The sequence below is a fragment of the Oryctolagus cuniculus genome, chromosome 15, assembly GCF_964237555.1.
Source record: "Oryctolagus cuniculus chromosome 15, mOryCun1.1, whole genome shotgun sequence".
In the NCBI taxonomy this organism is placed as follows: Eukaryota; Metazoa; Chordata; class Mammalia; order Lagomorpha; family Leporidae; genus Oryctolagus; species Oryctolagus cuniculus.
In genome coordinates, this window is record NC_091446.1 from 254287 (window position 1) to 279253 (window position 24967).

Here is a 24967-nt window from a genome sequence, read left to right on the forward strand (position 1 = left end):
GAACGTGAGCCAGGCAACAGAAAGGGCTGGGGGGGGGGGGTTCAGGACCAGTGGTGCCTAGCAGGACCTTGGTCACCTTGGCAACCAGGCCCCCTTGCCTTCTTAGCAAACCTGCACCAGGGGCCGGGCGTGACATAGTAGGCTAAACCTCTGCCTGCAGCGCCAGCACCCTGTATCAGTGCCGGCTGGAGTCCCAGCTGTTCCTCTTCCTTTTTTTTTTTTTTTTTAAAGATTTATTTTTATTTATTTGAAAGTCAGAATTACACAGAGAGAGGAGAGGCAGAGAGAGAGAGAGAGAGAGAGAGAGAGAGAGAGAGAGAGAGAGAGAGAGAGAAAGGTCTTCCATCCGATGGTTCACACCCCAATTGGCCGCAATGGCTGGAGCTGCGCAGATCTGAAGTCAAGAGCCAGGAGCTTCTTCTGGGTCTCCCACGTGGGTGCAGGGGCCCAAGGACTTGGGCCATCTTCCACTGCTATCCCAGGCCACAGCAGAGAGCTAGATAGGAAGTGGAGCAGCTGGGACTCGAACCGGCGCCCATATGGGATGCCGGCACTTCAGGCTAGGGCGTTAACCCACTGCGGCACAGCGCCGGCCCCGCAGCTGTTCCTCTTCTGATCCAGCTCCCTACTAATGTGCTGGGAAAGCAGTGGAAGACGGCCCAAGTGCTTGGGCCCTGCACCTGTGTTGGAGACCCAGAAGAAGCTCCTGGCTCCGGGCTTCAGCAGCAGATACAAGTGCCTGCTCTCCTGCTCTCTCTCTCTCTCCCCCCCTTTCCCCCCTCTCTCCTCCTCTCTGTAACCTGCCTTCCAAATAAAAAATAAATCTTAAAAAAACAGAAACCGGTGATGCTGACTGCTGGGTTCTGAAGGCAGCAGGTCGGGGGTCGGTGAGAGCCTCAGAGCCGGGACATGAAAGTGTCCTCGGGCAAAGGACACTGGGCACGTTACTCAAGGATGCTGCGAATGTCCACAGAGGACCACGTGGGCCCATGGTGCTGCCCTCCACAGGACCCAGGACACAGGGTGCAGGCGTGAGGGAGAGCTCGGCATCTGTGTCCCAGTGCCCTTGGGAAAAATGAGACGAGACGGAGCTGTATCCAAGATTGTATGCTGACTGTATGCCGCTGAGGCTGAGATGAGGCAGAGGGGACAGGGAGGAAGCTGGGAATGGTGACGAGGGCAGGAGCCGACAGGTGGTGGGACAGGTGCCAACTGCGTCAGCGAAGAGACCTGAGGTCCCGTCTCCCAGACAGAACACTGGCCCTGCTGACCCCAGGGCCCCAGGCTGTGTCTCCCAGACAGAACACTGGCCCCACTGACCATGGGACCCCAGGCTGGGTCTCCCAGACAGAACACTGGCCCCGCTGACCATGGGACCCCAGGCTGGGTCTCCCAGACAGAACACTGACCCCATGACCCCAGGCTGGGTCTCCCAGACAGAACACTGGCCCTGCTTACCACAGGACCCCAGGCTGGGTCGCAGGTCCTGCGTGAGCAGAGCTGCTCTAAGGTGGGTGGTGACGCTGGAGGGACTCGCGCCCTCTGCCAGCAGCTTCTCCAGGAAAATGCTTCCGATCCAACATGGCGTGGATGGGCTGCTGGGCGGCAGGAGGCCAGGGTGGGGCTCAGCTGCCAAGGCACAGTCCCCCCGGGAAAGCCAACACCGTGCATGGGAAAACTCTGGCAGAATACACGGAGTGCTGGCACCGCTGTGCCACTGACCGGGCAGGGAGGAGGACTCTGGAGTGGACAGAATTTCCATGTTCCATTTTTTTCTGCTTTCACACAGGTTCCCACAGGCCGGGGCAGCCCAGCTGCCACCCACAGCCAGGGCCTGAACGTGGGTCCTGGTTTTCAGCCCCACACACCTGGAACCTGTCCATTTCGGTGCAGGAAGCACTGCTGCATTCTCTGAGTCTGGCGCCACGCTCCCCGCGATCCAGGGCCCTGAGAGCCCACGTGTGGCCCGTGTCGGGAGTCAGGTAGCCAGCAGCAGGCTCTGGCCAAATCCGCAGCCCAGAAGGGTGGTGAGGGGAAGCGGGGGGACCGCCCTCTGGTATAGAGCACAGTGTGGCGTGTGGCCGCTGGGCCTCCTGGGCAGGCCTGGTGCCCAGGCTGAGATCTCTGTTGTCTCCCCGGTCTGAGCTGCCCTCGGCAGCTGAGCCCACGGTGGGGCCGCCTCCTCCAACTCTTCCCGGCACCCCAACCTCTCAGAGGCCTGAAGCTCCCGGGTCTCCCGGGAAACTGAAGTCCAGAACAGAACACTCCATCCCAGACGCAGGAGACCATCGGTGAAGAAGTCATTGCACATGTTTGGAGAGGGCACCCACGTGGTTTCTAGAACCTGCAGGTGCCTCACTGCTCTGGCAACAGCTCTGCCCTCACTGGGCAGGGCCCCAGCCCAGGACAGCAGGCCCCGCCCACCACACCTGCCACAGGGGCCAGCCTGCCCCGGCCTGGGGGGCCTCTGCCGGCCCCATCACTGGTGCTTGCCTCTTCTCGTGGTGCTTCTAAACCCGCGGGATGCGCCCTGGCCAAAGCAGATGGTGGGGGGAACCCTGGAAGAGAAGGCTCTGTCACGCAGAGGCCAGTGCGCACACGCCTTTCATTCTGCAGCCCCCTCTCCCAACCCCGTGCCCGACACACCGCCCATCCCACCCCCACCCCTCCTGCCTCGGCGGGCTCTGGAGATCACCTCGCCTGACAGAAACCCTGACCACCTGCTGGTGCCCAGGGCTGGATTCTTTGGAGGTTTTTCCCCATTTTGGGGCATTTCCCCCAGATTAGGTCCGAAGTAGCGCTAACCCAACACAAGCACAGTCAACCTGCGAGGACCCCAGGGCTGCGGGCCCAATGCGTTCCTGCCGCCCAGAACCAGAGTTGAAGAAAAACCCAGGCTGACTCGGCAAGAACTCGGCCCAGGCCGCGGCCAGCACTGCCCGGTCTGCACACACCCAGGACAGGCTCTGGAAGACAGAGGCTGACCTGCGACCCGAGGCCCTCCGCTCCGCCGAGGGTGCTGCCGGGGCTGCCCCAGGCTCAGCGCCGACCTCCATGGCGTCCCCTTCTGACTGCTCCCCGTCATCCCGCGGGGCTCCTGCAGACGTGCTCACTCTGGCCCCTGGCATGGCTGGGCTGTGGAAGACAGAGAGTGACCAGCGGCTTCGGTCCTATTTCCCTGAGAACTTTCCAGGAGACCACAGCCTCTTACTGTTTCGGCACAGTCTGTGGTGTGCCAGGAGCAGATCGGCACCGGCACCACTTTGGTGCTGAACCCTGACCCTCAGTGAACCACCTCACACCTGCTGTGACCCCAGCTCCTTCAGTGCCACGTGGTAGATGCCCACCAGGGTTCGCTCTTCTGGATTTATCTCTGGGGCCAGCACTGTGGCGTAGCACACAAAGCTGCCTGGACGTGGGCCTCCCACGTGGGCACCAGTTTGTGTCCCTGCTCCACTTCCGACCAAGCTCCCTGCACCCACGTGGGCGAGATCTCCCTCCGCTGGCTCACTCCCCAGAGGCCCACACAGCCAGGGCTGGGCCAGGCTGAAGCCGGGAGCCAGGCGCTCCACCAGGTCTCCCATGTGGGTGCAGGGCCCAGGCACCTGGGCCTCACTGCCCCCCACAGGAGCATGAGCAGGCGTGGGAGCAGAGCCGCTGGTGGACCCGGCGCTCTGGTAAGGGCTGCTGCTGCTGCAGGGGCAGCTTCACCGGCTGAACCACAACCCCAGCCCCCCAAAGGCCTCTCACGAGAGATTTACTGGACTCGCCCAAGACTAGGGAACACCCTCCCTGATACCAACCTCTCAATCTAGCACTACAGGCTTCCCCTTAACATGAGCCCTCCGGGGCTGGCGCTGTGGCACAGCGGGTACAGCACTGCATCCCACATGAGTGCTGGTTCGAGTCCCAGCTGCTCCACTTCTGATCCAGCTCCCTGCTGATGGCCTGGGAAAGCAGAGGAGGGTGGACCAGGTGCTAAGGCCCTTGCACCTTCGTGAGAGACCCGGATGAACTTCCTGGCTCCTGGCATTGGCCTGGTCCAGCCCTGGCCACTGCAGCCATCTGGGGAGTGAACCAGAAGACAGAAGATCTCTCTCTCCCCCTCCCTCCCTCTCTCCCCCCATACTCTTTCAAATAAACCAAAATTTTTTTTCTTAAAAAAGGCAAAGAAATAGCACGCAATTCCAGAATCCCGGGGGGCATCTCCCCCAGGGCCCTGAGCAGTTGCACCGCAGGACAGAAAACTGATGCCCCAGGGGGGCGGGGTCTGGGGCAGCTCCCAAGGCTGCTCAGAGGTCAGGAGGTCAGAAGGCCAGGAGTCATGAGTGCAGGGAAGGCAGCCGCCCGCTCGCTCCCAACTCCCCTCTGCTGCCCCAGCACAGAGCCAGGAGCCAGGGATCTGCCCTCCCCCTTCCCCCCGTCAGTGACCCCTGCCCACTGCTGGGGCCACCCACAGGCGCTCAGCCGCAGAGCACAGAGGTGACCTCTGAACCCAGGGCACCGCCGGCCAGCCGCCGGCCAGGCCCCTCACCTACCCTCTGCTTTTCTTTGCTTTATCAAAGCGGAAGTCTGCAGGGTACAGGTGAACCCTCACCAGGTGGTCCTTCCGGGCCTCGCTGGTCTTGAACCTCTCCGGGCAGCCCTCCACCAGGCACTGGTACTGAAAGGCAGCCGCGTCACCGCCCGCCCCGCCGCCACGCCCCGCCGCCCACCGGCCCGGCACCCACCATGTCCTGCCTCTCGGACAGGACCTGGAAGAGCGAGTCGTGCCACTCCAGCACGTGGGCGTCCAGCAGGTGTCCGGAGGGGAAGGCCCGCTGGCAGAAGGCGCACACGTTCCTGTGCAGCGTGTGGTAGTGGTGCTCGTAGCACTCCAGCGTGTCGAACACCTGGCAGCAGCCGGCCACCTGGCAGGTGAACTCCGGCACCCTGGCGAGGACAGAGGCCGAGCTGGACCCCTGACCGTCGCCACGCCCCCGCCCGAGACGCCCCGAAAGCTGCCTGCGCACCAGACGGGGGGGGGGGGGGGGGGGCGGATGAAGATGCGCACAGCAGGCAGCCTGGAGCCCACCCTCTGGAGCTCGCGGGCGGGATGGGGGGCGCTCGCTCGGCTCAGGCTGCTCCGGGCACAGGACGGGTGGGGGCCTGGCCCGAGCTGCTCACCTGGGCCTGTCCGGCACCTCGGCCACCTGCGTGAGCACATCCTGGAGGTACAGGTGCCGCTGCACATCCCCTTCCTGCGAGAGAGCCGTGCTGTGGGCGGGCCCCCGGAGCTCGGGCGCAGTCTGCCACACCCCAGGCCAGCCCATCACAGGCCCAGCCCACCTCCCGCCCCTCAAGGCCCTGCCCACCGCTCGGGCCCACCCTCAAGGCCCCGCTCACAGGAGGCCCCCCCACGCCCATCTCTCCGGGCCCGCCCTCAAGGTCCCCGCTTCCTCTCTAGTCAGCCCCTCAGGGCCCTGCCCGCCAACCAGACCCACTCCAAGGCCCCGCCCCCAACGCGTGCCCGCCCTCAAGGCCCCGCCCCGCCCATCTCTCCGGGCCCTCCCCTCAGGGCCCCGCCCCCGCCCTGCCCACCCTCGAGGCCCCGCCCCCCGACCACCGTTCTGCTCTCTTCACCTCGAAGAACTCGTGCTCCCGCGGGAAGCGCTCCTGGCGCGCCGCAAAGCAGAACGGAGAGGCGCCCGCCGCGGGGTCCCGCTCCACGGGCAGCGGCTCGGCCGCCCCAGGCCCGCCAGCCAGACGGGCGCGCAGCGCAGGCGGCAGCAGCATCCCCTCAGGGGCCTGCGGCTCCCAGCCTGCCGGCCACTGCCCACCTCGAACGTAGGGTGCGCCGTGACGTCAGCGCGCTTCCGGGGGCGGGCCCTACTTGCCGCCCGGATGTGACGTCGGTGCGCTTCCGGCGGCGGCAGGCGGCGCGGGACTGGGTGGTCGCCTCGGGGTCTGGTGAGTCCGGGGTGGTGGGGCTGAGTGGGCTCCGAAGGCCGGCAGGGGTTCGGGCGGGCCGCTGGCCCGAGCCGTCCTCTTCCGCCCGCCGGGCCGCGGTTCCTGTGGCCCGGAGCTGGCTCCCGCCGGAGGGGCCTGTAGCGCCCGCGTCGCGGTCGGGACCCTGGAAGCGGTGGCAGCGCCCAGGACGCGCCGTGCGGCCCGAGGGGAGGGTCCTTCCGTGCTGGGACGGGCAGACGGCACCCCTGGAGCCTGGTCGGGGGCGCGCGCCCACCTGGTCGGAGCGGCCGAGGCCCCGCGTGACCCCGCGCGAGCTCGGGCTGGACGCCGGGAGGCGACGGCCTCCGGGTGCCCGCGGACGCAGAGCCGAGGACGCGGGAGTGTCCAAGACCCGGAGAGCGGCCCGGCCGACAGCCGGGTTGGCGTCAGTGCCTGGACGTTGCACCCCTCGAGCCTCTTGGCCGCGGGTGGCGTCCGATGCGTGACTCTGGCCCACCCTCAGCGCGCTTGACCTGGTGTCCACCTGGCCACCGTGAACCTCAGCCCCCGGCTTCAGGAGGCCTGGCGGCCGGGGGTCCGAGGAGGCTCTGGTGGTGTTGGGCGCGGGGCGGCGGTGTGGGAACCGGCCTGGGCCTCCCGCGCCTGCCCGGCAGCATCGGCGACTCCCCGGGGTGCCGGCGTCCGCTCCCTGCTGGCCTCGTGCTGCCCCGTGGGCTGCTGTGAGCACCTCCCGACTCGGAAGCGTGCGGCCAGTGTGGGATGCCCGTGCGGTGACCAGGAGACCGAGTCCACCCCGACGCTCAGCCGTGGTCGGGAAGCCGAGTGCCTGGCGCCTTTGGTGTGCTTGCTGGGGCGTCTGACTTAGAGCTTGGCCTCGCTGAAGCTGTGGGGCCGGTAGCTTGCTGGCACGGTGGGGGTTTTGTTTGTTTTATGTTAGGGAGAGGAGGTCTTCGTCTGCTGGTTCACTCCCCAAATGGCCGCAGTGGCTGGAGCTCCCTCCAGGTCTCCCACATGGCCCAAGGACTTGGGCCACCGTCTGCTGCTTTCCCAGGCCACAGCAGAAAGCTGGATTGGAAGTGGAGCAGCTGGGACTGGAACCTGCGCCCGTGTGGGATTCCGGCACTGCAGGCGACAGCTTTACCCGCTACGCCTCAGCGCTGGCCCTGTGGAGTGGTTCTTAACCATTTTGGAATCACAGAGCCTTTGAGAACTTGGTGGGAGACCGTCACTCAGAAAACACAGACATGAATCATTTTGCCTCTGACTTCCAGGATTTGCACGTTACTTGTAGGTTCCAGGTTGGACGCCAAGTGGTTTTCTAGGGCTGTCAAGTCTGCTTTTGGGTCTGGGGAAGTCACAGTGCCCTCGGGCCCATCACGAGTGCCTGGGCAGCCCCGGCAGCAGCAGGCACCAGTGCGGTGGGGACGCCTGTGTAGTCTGCTGCTGTCCACTGGGAGCGTCTGACTGACATGGGACCCTAGGACAGCTGATGACCTGGGCAGGCTGAGCTGAAATGACCCCAGGCGAACAGTGTAGGGAGCAGTGAGAACGTGACGCCCTCCGGGGCCTGCCCATCCTGAGCTGGGCCTGGGCAGGAAGAAGCAGCGTGTGGGTCCTGGGAGGCGGCGGCACACAGAGGGTGGAGAGCCTGGAGGGGGCCTCCCGCGCGTGACCCGGCTCCACTCTCCATGCATTTGGCCTGTGCACAGCATCCCTCCCCCGGCCTGTCCAAATCCTGGAGTCCCAAAGGGGCAGAGCTGCCGTGTCTGTTCTGTCCACCAGCTGAGGGCTCCCTGGTGGAGGACAGAGGGAGCCGGCACTGGCACACGGGTTGGCTCACCATCTGTGACGGCGGCATCCATGTGGGGGCGCAGGTTCAAGTCCTGGCTGCTCTGCCTCCAGGCCAGCTGCCTGCTGATGCACCTGGGAAAGCCCCAGGAAGCCCCAGTGCTTGGGCCCCTGCACCACGTGGGAGAGCCTGGATGGGCTTCCCGGCTCCTGGCTTGGGCCCGGCCCACCCCCAGCTGCTGCGGCCATTTGGGGAGTGAACCAGCAGATAAAAGATCTCCTTTTCTCTCTCTTTCTCTGTGTCACTTGGCCTATCATAAAAAAAAAAGAATTAAGACCTTTGGGGTCACAATGATTCTTCCCGCTGGGGCTGGTTGTCTGGTCTGTGGCATAGCTGAGTGCCATGCAGCTGGCGGCACACGGAGGCGGCAGGTGGTCAGGAAGGAGCTGGGGGCTGGGGCCGAGTTGCCCTGTTCAGGGCCCAGCCGTGGCACGTCAGGTCCTCGTCACCGTGTGCTGCAGGCTTGGTTTCCCCTCTGGAAGGCGCACCGCGATGCTGGTGACGGGGAGCCGCAGCCATGAGTGAGTTTCGGATTCACCACGACGTCAACGAGCTGCTCAGCCTGCTGCGTGTGCACGGGGGCGACGGGGCTGAGGTCTACATCGACCTGCTGCAGAAGAACCGGACGCCCTACGTCTCCACCACCGTCTCCGCCCACAGCGCCAAGGTGAGCGCCTGCCCGCTCCGCAGGGCCTTGCGGGACCACGCTGGCGGGTCCCGTCCCTGGTGCCCGTGACCACATCCTGCACACCAGGCCGGCCCGCGTCTCACACCAGCTCCTGCCCTTTGCCCACCCCAGAGATGAGTAAGTGGAGACCGGGGAGAGACCACAGCCTTTCCTGTGAACAGGAAGAGAAGCTGCTGGCGTTGGCCACGTTGAAATCCCTTTAAAGCACTGTTTCTCTGTTCAAGTAATACGTCGTTCAAAATAAAGTCTTCAGTGGAAAGTGATCTTGAATTTGAAGTCTTCTAAAAATGAGTGGGGAAGTTTTATTTAGATGGCGGAGCAATGGCAGGATGTGACAGATCACGTGTGGATGGGGGGCTGAGGGGCACACAGGAGCACCCTCGGCCACGCGAGCTCTGGGCCGTGGACAGCAGGAGATGTGGGGCTCGCGAGTGGCCAAAGCCCTCACGGCCTGACCCGAGAGCAGCTGCGTGGCAAGGCCTGGGTCTGTGTGGAGTCGTTAGTTTTCTTTCAGAGACAAATAGGGTAACTTAGCTGACCTGGTTTAGTTTTTTTTGACTTTAATTGTGGCCATTAAATCACTTATGTGTGTGCTTTTAAGGTTAAAATTGCTGAGTTTTCCCGCACTCCAGAAGACTTTCTAAAGAAATACGATGAACTGAAATCCAAAAACACGAGGAACCTTGACCCCCTGGTGTACCTGTTGTCAAAGCTTACAGAAGACAGAGAGGTAGGCGCCCTGTGCCCAACATGGGGACGCTGGGAAGGGCGCTCTCCAGGGTCTCAGAGCCGAGTGACGTGTGCCTGCTGCCCAGCTCCCACCTGCCCCCTGCCAGTAACGCCCGGAGGCCAGGTGCCGGTGCGTCGAGCGGGCGTCACCTCGGCTGGGTGGGTCTGCACCGGGTGTGAGGAGAACATGAGGCAGAGGGGCCCAGCCAGTGACCTGCTGGTTTCTGTCCTCTAGTCCAGGCTCAGGGGCCGCTGGACGTGCTGACCACAAGGACAGCTCAGAGCAGACTGCAGAGTGTCCTCCCTGTGGGGCTGCAGGGCCCTCCTCGTGTCCCGTGTGGGCATCTGAGTTAGAAAGGACCGGGCGTGACTGTCCAGTGAGGTGCACAGACTCTGCCGGCCCGTTGTGGACACACAGTCTGCATGTTTCAGACCCTGCAGTATCTGCATCAGAATGCGAAGGACAGAGGCGAGCTCGCGGCCAGCGCTGCCGCCAGCAGTGCTGCCGGCTTCAGCGTCTCCGCCACGGCCTCCAAGATGTCCATGCAGGAGCTGGAAGAGCTCAGAAAGCAGCTGGGCAGCGTGACCACGGGCTCCACGCTGCAGCAGGTATCACAGCCATGGTGGCCACAGCGCCAGCCGGGTGGGCGCTTCTCTGTTGTGGGCTGACACTGTGGTGTGGCCAGCCTGAGACACTGGTATTCCATACAGGCACAAATTCTAGTCCCAGCTGCTCCACTTCTGATCCAGCTGCCCACCAGTGTGCCTGGGAAAGCAGCAGAGGACGGCCCAGATCCCTGGGCCCCTGCACCCACATGGGAGACCCAGGAGAAGCTCTGGCCATTGTGGCTGTTTGGGGAGTGAACGAGTGGATGGAAGATTGCTCCCTGTCTCTCCCTCTCTGTTTGTGTAACTCTGCCTTTTAAAGAAAACTTAAAAAAAAAAAAAAAAAAAAAACTGTGGGCCAGCATTGTGGTGCAGCAGGTTAAGCCACTGCCTGCAACACTGGCATCCTGTCTGAGCGCTGGTTTGGGTCCCAGCTGCTCCACTTCTGATCCAACTCCCTGCTGCTGTGCCGGGAAAGCAGCAGAGGACGGCCTGAGTGCCCTGCTACCCAGGTGGGAGACCAGGGTGGAGCTCTGGGCTCACAGCCTCAGCCTGACCCACCCCCGGCCGTTTTAGTGATTTGGAAAGTGAACCAGTGGATGGCAGATGGATTAATATCTCTGTTCTCTGTTCCTCTCTTTCTGTAATTCTGCTTTTCAAATAAATCTTTGATAATTAGTAAATCAACCTGCATTTAGGGGAGCAGAGGCTTGATGCGGAGCCTCGCTCTCCAGGGTGACTGTCCTTGGGAGTTCTGGACGGGAGCTGGCTTGTAGCCCAGTGGTTACGATGCCCAGTTCTCTGGTAGAGCACGTGGCTTCAATTCCCAGCTCCAGTTCGTGGCCGCAGCGTCCTGACAGTGCAGAAGCAGGTGATGGATGGCTCAAGTGGTTAGGTACCTGCCGGCCACCTGGGGACCTGGATTGAGATCCTGACTCCTGCCTTTGGCCTGGCCCTGTTCCCCCCAGTACAGGCATTTGGAGAGCAGAAAGTGGATCGGAGTGCTGACTCCTGCCTCAGATAAGTGAGTGAACATTCTGGAATTCCAGATGCAAGAGATAAGTAGCGCTAGTGAGGCTCAGCCTTCCTGGGCCACCAGGAGTCTTGCTTCCTGTCTGCTTCCTCTTAGTCTGGGTGCTTCCCCAGATCTCTGGGTTGTTTCTTCCTCTTATACTTCTTGCCTCTCCTGGGTGTGATTCTGTATGGTACCTGGGACTTGCTGTGGGCCCCTTACTGGACCAAGACCCCTGAGAAAGGGGACCAGGCCTCCCATCTGTCCTGTTCTCCAGCCCTGGTGTTGTAGCTGGCTTCCTCTCTGCTTGATAAACTCCTGTGTGTGAAATGAGCGACTGTGATGCCACAGGTGTGTTGATTTCACCAGTGTCTTTTTATTTTTTTAAAGATTTAGTTATTTATTTGAAAGGCAGAGTTACAGAGAGGCAGAGAGAGAGAGGAAGTCTTCAACCACTTGTTCACTCCCCAATTGGCCGCAAAGGCTGGAGCTAGGCTGATCCGAAGCCAGGAGCCAGGAGCTTCTTCCGGGTCTCCCATGTGAATGCAGGGGCCCAAGGACTTGGGCCATCTTCCATTGCTTTCCCAAGCACATTTGCAGAGAGCTGGATGTGAAGTGGAGCAGCTGGGACTCAAACCAGTGCCCCATGGGATGCCAGCACTGCAGGCGATGACTTTACCTGCTACGCCACAGCGCCAGCCCCACCACCAGTACGCTCACTGAAGTATGTCTTTCTGCTTCTTTAAAAATGTCCTCACCAGTCTTTAGAACTCACAAGAAAGATGCTTCGAGACAAGCAGAACAAGAAGAATTTGGGCCAGCCCTTGCCTGTCTTTCCAGCGTGGGTGTATGAGAGGCCAGCACTGGCCGGCGACTTTCTGATTGCCTCTGGGCTGAGCACTGACGTGGCTTTGCCTATAGGTAGGTAAGGGGTTTGCTTCTGACTCCTGGCGACAACAGAGCACGTCTACTCACGTGGTGATGGCGGGGCCGTCGCCAGCTGCTCCCTGCTGTCCTCTGGGTCCCTCTCTGGCCTCCGTGTAGCTGTCTGGTGTCAGCCTCTGTTCTTTGTGGCCTCTCCAGGGACGCTGATCCCCCCCCCCCCACGGTGAGCAGCTCAGCCAGGCTGGCACCGTCTGGCCCTCAGCCTGTCTCTGGCCAGTCTGTTTGGGGGCGCTGGCACCTCGTACCCCTGTCCCTGGAGTATTCATGAAGCCTTGTGCACCCTCAGAGCTCAGCCAGAAATCCCAGCAGTGCCCCCACGGCTGTCCACACTGTGGTCACGCCTAGTGTGGCAGGGTGATGCCATGCGCCTGCTTTCCTTGCTGTCTGGTCTCTGCACTCGTGCAGTGGCGGGCATGCGGAGTGGCATCGCAGGCGGTCAGCACACACTGTTGAGGGAGCAGACTCGCGGCCAGATGCGGCACCCAGGTGAGCACCTGGGGAAGTGAAGCGCGCGCTCGCACAGCACTTGTGCTGCTCCCCAGGGCTTCCAGGCCGAGGTGAGCCGAGTGGTGGGAGTGAGCCAGAGGCAGCACCTGAGTGCCAGCAGAGGTGGGGTCAGATGTCGCTGGAGTCGGGCCTTCAGGCCCGGGGAGAAACAGGACAGGCCAGCAGAGGTGGGGTCAGATGTCGCTGGAGTCGGGCCTTCAGGCCCGGGGAGAAACAGGACAGGCCAGCAGAGGTGGGGTCAGATGTCACTGGAGTCAGGCCTTCAGGCCCGGGAGAAACAGGACAGGCCAACAGAGGTGGGGTCAGATGTCGCTGGAGTCGGGCCTTCAGGCCCGGGGAGAAACAGGACAGGCCAGCAGAGGTGGGGTCAGATGTCGCTGGAGTCGGGCCTTCAGGCCCGGGGAGAAACAGGACAGGCCAGCAGAGGTGGGGTCAGATGTCGCTGGAGTCGGGCCTTCAGGCCCGGGAGAAACAGGACAGGCCAGCAGAGGTGGGGTCAGATGTCGCTGGAGTCGGGCCTTCAGGCCCGGGAGAAACAGGACAGGCCTGGGGAGAAACGGAGCTGCGAGCACAGGAGCAAGCGCTGTGATCCCAGTGTTTGCCACGTGGCTGCTGCCTGGGCCAGCCTCCGCTGCCCTTGTGGGACACTTCCCTTCCCAGCAGGTGTGTGAGGCCACGCTCAGTGGTTTTGTGAACCACACAAGTGTGCCCTCTAATGCCCCCACAAGGTCCCAGGCTGTGGCTTTCTGGTTTCATGTTTAAAGATTGAGATCTTCCAACCTCTGGTTCACTCCCCAAATGGCCACAGTGGCCGGAGCTAGGCCAGGCCGAAGCCAGAAGAGCCAGGAACTCCATCCTTGTCCCCGACATGGGTGCAGGGCCCACGCACCTGGGCCGTCTTGTGCTGCATCCCAAGCCGTTAGCAGGCAGCTGGATGGAAAACAGAGCAGCAGGCCCTTGAGTCAGTACTGCAGTAAGGGATGCTGGTGCTGAAAGCTGCGGCTTAACCCACTGCACCAGTGCTGGCCCCCTGCACCCTGGTTGATTGGCCCCCACTGAGTGTGTGGGGACATCCGGGACAGCCCCACTGTCAGCTGGAGGTTCGCTCCTGCTGCTCGGCGGTCTGTCAGGTTGCATGCATCCTGCAGCCGTCTCGGTGCATGTGACAGAAACGCAGTTCTTGGGGCGGGTGTCGGCACAGCAGGTTGGGCCGCCACCTGCAGTGCCAGCATCCCTCCCACACTGGAGCGATGGTTCAAGTCCGGCTGCTCTGCTTCTCATCCAGCTCCCTTCTAATACACCTGGGAAGGCAGCAGAAGATGGCTAAGGTGCTTAGTCTCCTGCACCCATGTGGAGACCCAGAAGGAGGTGTGGCTCCTGGCTTGGGCCCAGCCCCGGCTGTTGCAGCCATCTGGGGAGTGAAAACAGTTGAGTTCTTCAAGTTTGGAACGGTGTCATCTTAAGGAGGAGCCTACAAGCATGGCTGGTGCTGGGAGCACGCTGCCCCCGCTGTGCCCCCCAGGTGTCAGGTGTCCAGGGCCTGTGCTCAGTGGGAGGAGCCGGGGCAGTCTGCACCTGCCTTGCTGCCACAGTGTCTGAGCTCCTGACCTGCGGTCACTTGAAGTCACTGACTGCCTGTGCCAGTGAAGGCAGGTGTGACTGGCCAGTGGGGCCCTGCGAGCCTGCCCCGTCTGTGCCCTGCAGGTGCGCTGCCCTTGGCTTCCCAGGAGTCCGCTGTGGTGGAGGACTTGCTGTACGTGCTGGTGGGTGTGGATGGCAAGTATATCACTGCCCAGCCCCTGGCCGGGAGGCAGAGCCGCACCTTCCTCGTGGACCCCAACCTGGACCTGTCCATCCGGGAGCTGGTAAACAGAATTCTCCCCGTGGCTGCCAGCTATTCCACCGTGACCAGGTAGGTGCTCAGCCCCAGGAGCCCGTCCTGTGTAGGCAACAAGGCGTCTGCTGGTGAGCGCAGAGGCCGTGCCTGTCCCGCTGTGGGGCAAGTCCCTGCCCGGCGTCCTGGCTCCCTGCTTCCAGCAGGGACGGGGCTGAGTGAGCCCTGTGCTCCTGCTCAGGGCGGCCCTGGGGTGTTTTCCTGGCAGGTTCATTGAGGAGAAGTCGTCCTTCGAGTACGGGCAGGTGAACCACGCCCTGGCGGCCGCCATGCGCACCCTCGTGAAGGAGTACCTGATCCTGGTCACACAGCTGGAGCAGCTGCACAGGCAGGGTCTCCTGTCCCTGCAGAAGCTCTGGTTCTACGTGCAGCCGGCCATGCGCACCGTGGACATCCTGGCCTCCCTCGGTATGCAGCCAGCCTGGGGGCAGCGCGTGAGGGGCGGTCCAGGCCGGGAGGGGCTGTGTGGTTCGCACTTCCAGACCCAGAGGCCTGTACCAAAGCCTGTGTTGCTTTATGTTTTACGGATTTGTGGGAGAAAGCCCGGGAGCTTTTTGACGAGCTTTAGGTGCCGGTGACATCTTCACAGTTGGGGGTGCTCCCAGAGGAGGAGCACCTGTCGCATGAGAGTGGGAGGAGCCCCAGGAGACGCCTGTGGGTCCCCAGCTCTGAGCCCCCCTGCTCCCTGCAGCCACCTCTGTGGATAAGGGTGAGTGCCTCGGGGGAGCAACGTTGAGCCTGCTCCACGACAGGAGCTTCAACTACACAGGCGACAGCCAGGCTCAGGAGCTGTGCCTGTACCTGACCAAGGCGGCCAGCGCACCCTACTTTGAGGTTCTGGAGAGGTGGATCTATCGGGGGATCATCCATGACCCCTACAGGTAGGCCCCTGCTCAGCCAGGGCCCCGTGGCCATGCGCGGCCGCCGTCCCCCAGACAGAGCCTGTGTGCACAGCCGAGGGCTGGGGTGCGATTGGCTGCACCCGGTGACTAGTGTGTTGTGTAGGGGACGTTGGCGCTGCCTTGATTCGGGATCCTTGGGCTTCCAGGTGTGACACTGCCTGTAGGTGCTTCCGCTGTGGGCGTTCGAGTGACGGGGGCACTGTCCACACCCAGAGCTTTGGTTCTTTGGTGTTAAGATGGGAGAAGTGAGCCTGCAGTGCAGGCGTCTGGCTGGGCCTCACACCACAGCGCCCAGCTTGCCACGGTGACTCCTCGGGAATATGCCCTGACGGTGTCGGGCTCACGGCCCCTGACGCCAGTGCTGTTTCAGAGCCTGTGTTCATCGTGGAGGCAAATGCTAAATTCCAGGAGAGGTAGATCAGTCGCCATCCAGCTCTGTGCACCCTTGAGTTCCCCTGACTCCAGGTTAAATATCCAGTTTCGGGGTGAGGTTTCTAGGTTCATTTTATTCTTTAAAGGTTCATTTATTTGAAAGAGACAGAGACGGAGAGGTGAGAGAGAGAGAGAGAGAGATCACCTATCTGCTGGTTTACTCCCCAGATGGCCACAGTGGCTGAGGCTGGTCCGGGGCAAAGCTGGGAGCCCAGGACCCCATCTGGGTCTTCCACGTGGCCGGCAGGGGCCTAGTTTGGGCCATTGGTCACTGCCTTCCTAGAGAGCTGGGTTGGAAGCAGAGACTTGAGCCCATTCGGGATAAGGTGCCAGTGCCCCAGGTGGCAGCTCCTGTAGGTTTATTGTAACTCACGGTTGAGAAGTGACGGCCCTTGCAGGGTTGGTGGAAGCGAGTGCCCCGGGGTGGTGCTGGAAGCCGCTTGCTTTGCTCACACCTGGGCCCCGTGGCTTGCAGCGAGTTCATGGTTGAGGAGCATGAGCTGCGCAAGGAGAAGATCCAGGAGGACTACAACGACAGGTACTGGGACCAGCGGTACACCATCGTGCCGCAGCAGATCCCGTCCTTCCTGCAGAAGATGGCCGACAAGATCCTGAGCACAGGTGCGGGCCCTGGAGGCCCCTGCCAGGGACTCTGCCTGGGCACAGCCCAGCCGCGCACCTGCTGTGGTCCCTGCCGCTGGGTGACTCTGCCTGACCTTTGACAATGTTGGTGCCACAGAAGCTGTCAGGGCCCTGTGCCTACTAGGCCAGCCCAGTCCCCGTCTCACAGCCTGGGACCCACGCAGACATCCCCTGGTGCTGTCCTCTGCTCCCGGCAGAGCCCCTCCCCCCGGAAGTCTGCAGCCAGAGGGCGGGTGGGTGGGGCTTGTGAGAGCCTGGCAACCCTTCTCTCTGCTCAGGAAAGTACCTGAATGTGGTCCGAGAGTGTGGCCACGACGTCACCTGCCCGGTGGCGAAGGAGATCATCTACACGCTGAAGGAGCGGGCGTACGTGGAGCAGATCGAGAAGGCCTTCAACTACGCCAGCAGGGTGCTGCTGGACTTCCTGATGGACGAGCAGGAGCTGCTGGCGCACTTGAGGTCGGCTGGGTGCCTGCCCACCTCAGCCCCAGAGCGGGAGGTGGGGGAGGGATCCGCCCCCAGGGGCCACCGCAGCAGCCTCGTCCTGAGGGCTGTGTGGTCTCTGAAGGGTCTCCCACCTGCCACCCCTCCACGGTGTCTGCCATGTGTCACCTGCTCCCAGCTTCCTGGCTCCCCACCCAACCCCACCCCTGCCCGGGCGCCCCAGCTGCTCCTGGCAGCCTCTGCTCCTGTCTTGGGTCCCAGCCCCTTTCGGGCGCCTGTGTCCACTCGTGACCGCCCGTCCTGCCGCAGGTCCATCAAGCGCTACTTCCTGATGGACCAGGGGGACTTCTTCGTGCACTTCATGGACCTCACCGAGGAGGAGCTCAGGAAGCCGGTGGAGGACATCGTGCCCACGCGGCTGGAGGCGCTGCTGGAGCTGGCCCTGCGCATGAGCACCGCCAACACCGACCCCTTCAAAGACGACCTCAAGGTGGGCGCGGGCGGCCCTGCGTCTGTCACCCTGCCGCGGAGTTGCTGCTGCCGTTCCACGCCCGCGCTTGGCTGTGTGCTGGCCTTGGGGGCCGGCCGTGTCCTGTTTCAGGGGTGCTGTCAGGTCTGGACGTCTGTGGGGTCCTGGGCTTTTCCTTGTTGGGAGGTGTCTGCGTCTCCTTTTGAGTCCCAGCTGCTTTGCCCGTGGGCGGAGGCTGCCCACGTCCCTTGGTTCCCGAGTCAGCCTGGGCAGTCCCCTGCCTCTGTCGCCTGTCCTGGTTCCCAGTCCCGTTGTCCTTCCTGTCTGGAGGTTTCCACTTTTGGAGGTTTGTGTCTGTCGCCATCAGCACAGCTTGCAGCTGTCAGTTCCTGGTCTTTCCCAGTGCCGGCTCTTGCAGGCTCCCTCTGCTGCTCTGTTCTCCCTTTGGTCTCTAATCTGCTTTGCTTTCCCCTGGTTTGGGGTGTGGTTTGGTTTTCATTTTATGGGGTCTTCGTCGGCAGGGTTGGCACTCACAGCTGGGGCGCCCCGGGCCCTGCTCTCACTGCCTGTGCTCTGATTCGGTTCCCTGCTCCATGTGCCTCAGGCTTTTTCGGGTCCCCTGTGGTTTCTCCTGCCCCGTTCATTGGTGGTTGGAGTGTGTTTAGGTTCCACGTCTTTGTGGATTTTGCAGTTTTCCATCTGCTACTTCTCCAGCTTTAGCCTGTCGCGGTTGGAGAGGATACTCAATGATTCAGTTGTGTAAAATTTTGCTAAGGTTTATTTGCTCATTTGAAAGGCAAGGGACATGGGGCTGGCACTACGGCGCAGTGGGTTAAAGCCCTGGCCTGAAGCACCACATGGGATGCCGGATTCTAGTCCCGGTTGCTCCACTTGCAATCCAGCTCTCTGCTATGGCAGGGAAAGCAGTAGAAGATGGCCCAAGTGCTTGGGCCCCTGCACTCGCGTGGGAGACCTGGAAGAAGCTCCTGGCTTCGGATCAGCACAGCTTTGGCTGTTGCAGCCATCTGGGGAATGAACCAGCAGGTGGAAGACCTCTCTCTCCCTGCCTCTCCTCTTTCAGTGTATCTCTGACTTTCAGATCAATAAATCTTTTTTTTTTTTTTTTTGACAGGCAGAGTGGACAGTGAGAGAAAGAGACAGAGAGAAAGGTCTTCCTTTTGCCGTTGGTTCACCCTCCAATGGCTGGCGCGCTGCAGCCGGCGCACCGTGCTGATCCAAAGGCAGGAGCCAGGTACTTATCCTGGTCTCCCATGGGGTGCAGGGCCCAAGTACTTGAGCCATCCTCCACTGCACTCCCTGGCCACAGCAGAGAGCTGGCCTGGAAGAGGAGCAACTAGGACAGAATCCAGCACCCCGACCGGGACTAGAACCCGGTGTGCCAGCGCCGCAAGGCGGAGGATTAGCCTAGTGAGCCGTGGCGCCGGCCAGATCAATAAATCTTTAAAAAAAAAAAAAAAAAAGAAAGAAAGAAAAGAAAAGAAAGAAAGAAAGGCAAGGGACAGAGAGAGCGAGCTTCCATCTGCTGGTTCACTCCCCAAATGCCCACAACAGCCAGGGCTGGGCCAGGCTGAATGGCCCTGCTCAAGGGGGGGGGTCCTCCGCCATCTCGCAGGTGCGTTAGCGGGAAGCAGCCCCTCAGCTGTGTGAGCTGCCACTCGTGTGGCCTCCGTGTACCCCTGGGGGCAGTGCCGCGGTTCCGGGGGCTGCAGTGGTGTGCCAGACCCTGGTTCCCCGCAGGCTTTGCCTCTGCCGTCCTCTGCAGTTGGAAGTGCTGCTGGTGCCGTCACCATTACTGCAGAGCTGGCGCCCCCGGGAACTCGGCCTGTTCTTGCTTCCTGTGTTAGGGTTTTGTTAACAAGCAAAGTTTGTACTGATCAGACTGCTGCATCCGAACATGTGGGCCCTGTACTCCTGGGCTGATGTCACTGGACCTGTGTCTCGGGAGCTGCCCGCTGCCCACTGTGTCTGGGTGGGCGGCCCCGTCTCTTGTGTCCAGGACTCTGCAGGTGGTGGCGAGCGCTGGCCTGGCTGCGCTGCTTCTAACTCTACCTCGTGTTTTGCTTTGTTCTGTCCTTGCTTCTCTTTTCTGAGAAATGCACTTGTAAATTTTGGGTTCTTTTATTTTCTACTGTGTCGTTCTTTTTATTGATTTATAAGGAGTCACACCCTGCCTCTGGCACGTGGCTGAGTCCACGGCTGTGGTGGGCAGCACTGTTGGCTGGGATGCAATTGTACCTCTCACGTGTGCCACCTTCAGCCTGGTGCCCGCCGGTGCACAGGTCCCCGGCCTGAGGGAGTCAGGGTTGTGTGACTGTGCCGTGGCTCTTGGAGAGCAGCGCCTCTGTGTGTGCGTCCTGTGCTCTGGTCTGCACCGAGGGTGTCCACAGAGCTGTGTGTGCAGCCCGAGTTGCTCCTCCAGCCCACCGTGCAGGCGTGCTCTGGGCTTTGTCCTCTGAAAAGCACATGCTTGCTTCTCTCTGTCCCCCAAGATTGACCTGATGCCTCACGACCTCGTCACCCAGCTGCTGCGGGTCCTGGCCATCGAGACCAGGCAGGAGAAGGCGATGGCCCAGGCGGACCCCACAGAGCTCACGCTCAGCGGCCTGGAGGCCTTCTCCTTCGACTACATCGTCAAGTGGCCCCTGTCGCTCATCATCAGCAGGTGAGGGCCGGCCGCCCGGGCGGCTGCAGGGGCTTTGCTGAGGCGTGCCCGCCGCCCGAGCGTGCAGAGCACAGCGCCGCCTCGCCCCACAGGAAGGCCCTCACGCGCTACCAAATGCTCTTCCGGCACATGTTCTACTGCAAGCACGTGGAGCGGCAGCTCTGCAACGTCTGGATCAGCAACAAGACTGCCAAGCAGCACACGCTGACCTCGGCCAAGTGGTGCGTGTGCCCCGGCCCTGCCGTAGGGCTGTGATGATGCTTGCCCGTCAGCTTTCCTGGGGCGGTGTGGTGCCGGGCAGCCCAGTGGCCGCCAGTGCTGGGGGAATTTGCCCGCATGATGAGATCATCGCCAGGGTGGGGGCCTCTGCGCGCGGCTCCAGGTCAGGCTGCTGGGTGCTGTCCTGCAGGACACAGGGACGGGGAGCCGATGCCGGAGATCTGATGCTGCCAGAGTGGGCCCCGGTGCCCCAAGAGCTCTGTGCTAGCATCCAGCCGGCGCTGAAGCGGCACTGCGGTGTGCGTGTGTGGACGCCGCACGGGGCTGCCGCACTTCTGCCCTGCGTCCCCAGGTTTGCCAGCGCCTTCACCCTGCGGCAGCGCATGCTGAACTTTGTGCAGAACATCCAGTACTACATGATGTTCGAGGTCATGGAGCCCACCTGGCACGTCCTGGAGCGGAACCTCAAGTCTGTGAGTGGCCCCTCCCAAGCTGCGAGGGCCAGGTGCAGGTCAGGCTCGGCGAGGGCTGGGCGAGCGTCCCAGCGTTGCTCCTTCCCGCTGCTGCTTGTGCAGCCTAGTGCACGGGGACGAGAGAAGGAGAGGCAGGGAGAGGCCTGGGCACAGCCGTCCCCGAGAACAGGCCCGACCTGTCTCCGCAGGCCTGCAACATCGACGACGTCCTGGGCCACCACACGAGCTTCCTGGACAACTGCCTGAAGGACTGCATGCTGACCAACCCCGAGCTGCTGAAGGTCTTCTCCAAGCTCATGTCCGTGTGCGTCATGTTCACCAACTGCATGCAGGTGCGCCCTGTGCCCGAGGCCTGCCCCGGCTGTCCTCCCACATGTCCCCGCCGCGCTGGGCTCTGTATCTGGGGCCCTTGTCACAAATGGTTACCCAGAAACGGTGGTGCCGAAAGTGAGTGTCCAGTGGCGGGAGCAGCTCGAGGTCTGAGGAAGGTGAGGGTGGCGGTGGGAGCCCCACTGCGCAGGTGCTTGGAGCATACCAGGTCCCCAGGGAAGCTGCAGGCCGTGGCACGGCTGGTGCTCCACTGCACCTTCTGCACCCAGAGCCTGCGCTCGGGGCTAACAGCAGCTCTCCCCTGGGAACCCCTAGAAGTTCGCACAGAGCATGAAACTGGACGGCGAGCTGGGCCGGCTGACGCTGGAGCACGGCACCATGCTGGGGCCACCCACGGAGGCGGAGCGGGCCGAGGAGCGCACCAAGAAGGAGTCCGCCAGGAAGGTGCGTGGGCTTGGGCCCCTGTTCTGATGGCCACGCCGCGGTCGGCAACTTGGTGCCTGAGGTTCCCAACACAAGCACGGTGTTGTGTGGGCTGACCCCAGGGCACCAGTGGCTCGCCCTTGGCTGGAAGGGCCATGTGCGCTCTGGGGCTGCAGAGGAAGCCAGTGGGGCGCGGTGGCCCCAGTCAGGGACAGGAAGAGGCTGGCCTGCAGCGCAGGGACAGCAGGAGGAGGGGCCGTGGGTGCTGCGGAGTCTGCGCTCCATCAGCGCTGCCCCCACCCCGCGGCCGCAGGAGCCTGACGTGTTCTCCAGGTGCCCCGGTCTCGGCTGCTCACCTCTGTCACATGAAATCATCCTGGATCTATTTTTTCTTTTTTCTTTCAAAGAAGGAGGGGTGAGCGGTGCAGTAATTAAAAAACTGGTTGGGGGCTGGCTCTGTGGTGTAGAAAGCTAAGCCTCTGCCTGCAGAGCCAGCATCCCATATGGGCTCTGGCTTGAGACCTGGCTGCTCCACTGCTGATCCAGCTCCCTGCTGATGCTCCTGGGAAAGCAGAAGATGGCCCAAGTCCTTGCACTCCTGCACCCACGTGGGAGACCTGGATGGAGCTCCTGGCTCCTGGCTTCGGCCTGGCCCATCCCTGGCCATTGGAGCCATTTGAGGAGTGACCCAGTGGATAGAAGCGTTCTCTTGCTTCCCCTCCCTCCCTCCCTCCCTCTCCCTCTCCCTCTCCTTCCCTGTGTGTCTTTCCCCTCTCTCTCCCTCTCTCTTTAAATTATTTTTTCATTTGAAAGAGTTACAGAGGTAGAGCCAGAGAGAAAGAGGTCTTCCATCTGCTGGTTTACTCCCCAAATGACCGCAGTGGCCAGAGCTGAGCTGATCCGAAGCCAGGAGCCAGGAGCTTCTTCTGGGTCTTCCACGTGGGTGCAGGAGCCCAAGGACTTGGGCCATCTTCCACTGACTTTCCAGGCCATAGCAGAGAGCTGGATCGAAGCGGAACAACCAGGACTTGAACCAGCGCCCTTATGGGATGCCGGCGCTGCAGGCTGGGGCTTTAACCCACTATACCACAGCACCGGCCCATCTCTGACTTTCAAATAAATAAACCTTTAAAAAAAAAAAAAAGAGCCTGTGGCTCCACAGGGAGGTATGGTGGCCACAGGGCACCTGCTCATCTGCTCTGGTCTTTGTCTCGCCTCAGCACCTGACCGAGCACATGGATACCTCTCAGCTGGCTTTTGGCTTCGAGGCCACCATCAGCAACTTCGACAAGAACTTCTCTGCCCATCTGCTTGACCTTCTGGCCCGGCTGAGTGTCTACAGCACCAGTGACTGTGAGCACGGCATGGCCAGCGTCATCTCCAGGTGGGTGCTGGGGCCTGTGCCAGCAGAGGCAGGCTCTGCGCTCTGCCCCATGGGAAGGGGCAGCTCCCCGTCCCTCGGGTGGGCATGAGCAAGAAGGGGAGCTTTTGACCTCAGGAAGGTGCCACACAGACACCCTGAGTTCCTAAGCAGGGAACTGTTGCCAGCGGCTACTGGGGTGACCAGGAGCCCGGAGCAGGCCCTGCCCCTCACACCGGCAGCCTTGTCTGCTGGAGGCCAGTCTTGAGCTTTCTTGTGTCTAAGTTCACATCTCGGTGTCGTTTAAAAGCTGTGAAGGGGCCAGCTTTGGAGTCTGCGTCCCAGAGCGCAGGTTCAAGTCCCAGCTGCTCCACTTCCCATCTAGCTTCCTGCTGATGACCTGGGAGAACAGTGGAAATGGCCCAAGTGCTTGGACCTCGGCCTGCCCTGCCAAGCCATTACGGCCATTTGGGGAGTGAACCAGAGGATAGAGGATACCTTTCTCCCCCTTTCCCCCTCTCTCCTCCCCCCCCTTCCCCATTTCCCTCTCTCCTCCTTCTTGTTACCCTGCCTTTGGAATAAAAAAAAAAAGCCAGTGAGGGCCGTCTGGAGCTGGGCAGTGGGCTGTGCATGGTTGTGATGGGCGGCCCAGCAGGAGTCCACGGGGCTGAAGAGGCTGTGCCTTTCCTCCCCAGAGGACCCAGCTCTACTCCTTTCCCCCACAGGCTGGACTTCAACGGCTTCTACGCGGAGCGCCTGGAGCGCCTGTCTGCAGAGAGGAGCCAGAGGGCCGCCCCCCATGTGCCTGGCCCCCGGGGACCCCCGGCAGCAGTGCCCAGGGTGGCGGTCACTGCACAGTGAGCCCTGGCCGCAGGCTGGAAGGCTGTGGTGCTGCGTGCCGCTGGCTGCCGTGGAGGCGTCCGAGTTGCTGTCAGTGTTTGCTGCTCTCCTGGGTTTCCCGGGCGTTGGGCCTCACATACAGGCCGAGCAGAAACACCTGGTTCTGAGCCGTCCTTGATTCCTGCGACACTGGGCTCAGCCGCTAGGGGGCAGCCTTGTCCCTGTGATGAGGGCAGCTTCCTGGCCTCCCGTAGGTGGATTGCTCACCCCCTGGCTCCCCCCACCCCACACTTCTGCCCTGTCTGTTCCCCAATTCTGGCGTGGACGGCACAGCCAGCCCTGGCCACGCTGCCCCTGCCTACTGAATTTCACGTGTGCCTCTTTGAAAACCCAGCCCTGAACACCCACCCGGGGGGGTTCCTTAGTCAGGGAGCTGGGCTGGGAGGTCAGGAGGAAGTGGATCTGAACCCAAGGCGGTGGGGCTGGGTGGCTTGCCCTGTGCCGTGTATAGGCTGATCTGGAGTAAACATGTTGCCACACGGTGTTGTGCAAAGTGTGTGAGCAAGGAAGCGGCCCCCAGCGCGGGGCTGACCTGCCCCTGTCCCCCAGCCGTGAGGGTGCGCAGCTGTGTTCTGTGGGTGCAGGTCGGCTCTCAGGAAGGGACATGGCTGGCCCCTTGTGCAGCCCCCTATCTCCCCCCGTGTGACTCACAACAGGGCAGGGAGGGGAGAAAAGTCACACGGGAGCCGTGTTGTCCCCAGCGCTAGCAGCGGGTCCGTCACCAAGATGCCCCAGGTATCTTCATGTGTTTCGTGTTGGGGGTGGCCCTGCTGTCCTGGAGACAACATGCTGTCCCCAGGCCCCAGATAAGGCCCTTGTAGTCCATCTGTGGGACAAAGTCCTAGCCCACCCTCTTACTTTGACCTCTGGCCTGAAATCCCTCAAGGTTTCCTGCCCCTCCCAGGAGGCTCTCCCTCCCCCTGCTTCTGGTGGGGGTCCAGGCTGAGCTTCCAGCTCAGGCCACAGGGTGGGTCCGGGCAGGCACATGTGGGGAGTGGCTGTAGAGGGACCCTCCAGGAGAACCCAGAGCCAGGCCAGCACTGGGTACTGCAGGCTCTGGCTGTGGGGCGGCCCCGCCCTCAGGGCAGGAAGGGCAGACACGGGCTGGGCATTCAGTAGCTGGCTGTGTCTGGCTGTTGCAAGGAGAGCCCGGCCCATCAGGACACCCAAAGCAGAGCTGGGGACCCCCAGAGGGAAGCCCAGGCAGGCTTCTCACCTGCCATCCCCTGGATGTGGACACCCACTTGTGACTCTCCTTGTTCCTGGCCTCACCCCTCCCAGTGAGGATGCGGGGTGTGGGTGGGGCGTCCTCTCCCACAGTGCCCACAGGCTGCCTCTCCTTGTGTGGAGCTCTGTTCCCTGGGGAGGTGGCCTCCCAGTAACTTCCTTCTAGAGCCCAGCCCCTCTCCACCCCCACCCCCCCCACACACACACCCAAGAGCTCAGGTGGGACTGGGAGCAGTGCCAGAGGTGGCCATGTGGTCCCTTTTCCCCTCCCCGGCCCTGTCAAT

The 24967-nt window shown here is 62.2% G+C and overlaps 2 protein-coding genes across 4 annotated transcripts; one reads left to right on the plus strand and one right to left on the minus strand.

The window, feature by feature from the left end:
- Positions 1-1092: 1092 nt before the first annotated feature.
- Positions 1093-5902, minus strand: ZNF511 (zinc finger protein 511). Of its 3 annotated transcripts, none has more exons than XM_051824361.2 (6): positions 5623-5873; positions 5167-5240; positions 4731-4932; positions 4539-4663; positions 2986-3135; positions 1093-2558 (listed from the first exon to the last, which is right to left on the minus strand). In XM_051824361.2, exons 1-6 carry the CDS (start codon positions 5773-5775, stop codon positions 2480-2482), a joined length of 783 nt encoding a protein of 260 aa, XP_051680321.1. In that variant the 5' UTR covers positions 5776-5873; the 3' UTR covers positions 1093-2479. The 3 variants fall into 3 exon arrangements, with proteins under 3 accessions (XP_051680321.1, XP_051680320.1, XP_051680322.1); XM_051824360.2 differs by lacking the exon at positions 1093-2558 and adding an exon at positions 3804-4065 and having other exon boundaries at positions 2998-3135; positions 5623-5902; XM_051824362.2 differs by lacking the exon at positions 1093-2558 and adding an exon at positions 3804-3948 and having other exon boundaries at positions 2998-3135; positions 5623-5894.
- On the plus strand, positions 5811-23935 carry TUBGCP2 (tubulin gamma complex component 2). The gene is made up of 18 exons (XM_051824350.2): positions 5811-5949; positions 8260-8465; positions 9088-9216; positions 9648-9824; positions 11595-11754; positions 13990-14197; positions 14388-14587; positions 14871-15060; positions 15989-16134; positions 16434-16614; positions 16909-17089; positions 19579-19751; positions 19844-19972; positions 20323-20443; positions 20632-20775; positions 21089-21217; positions 22417-22580; positions 23282-23935. The coding sequence occupies exons 2-18, from the start codon at positions 8316-8318 to the stop codon at positions 23415-23417; spliced, it is 2718 nt and encodes a 905-aa protein (XP_051680310.1). The 5' UTR covers positions 5811-5949; positions 8260-8315; the 3' UTR covers positions 23418-23935.
- The last annotated feature ends 1032 nt before the right edge of the window (positions 23936-24967 follow it).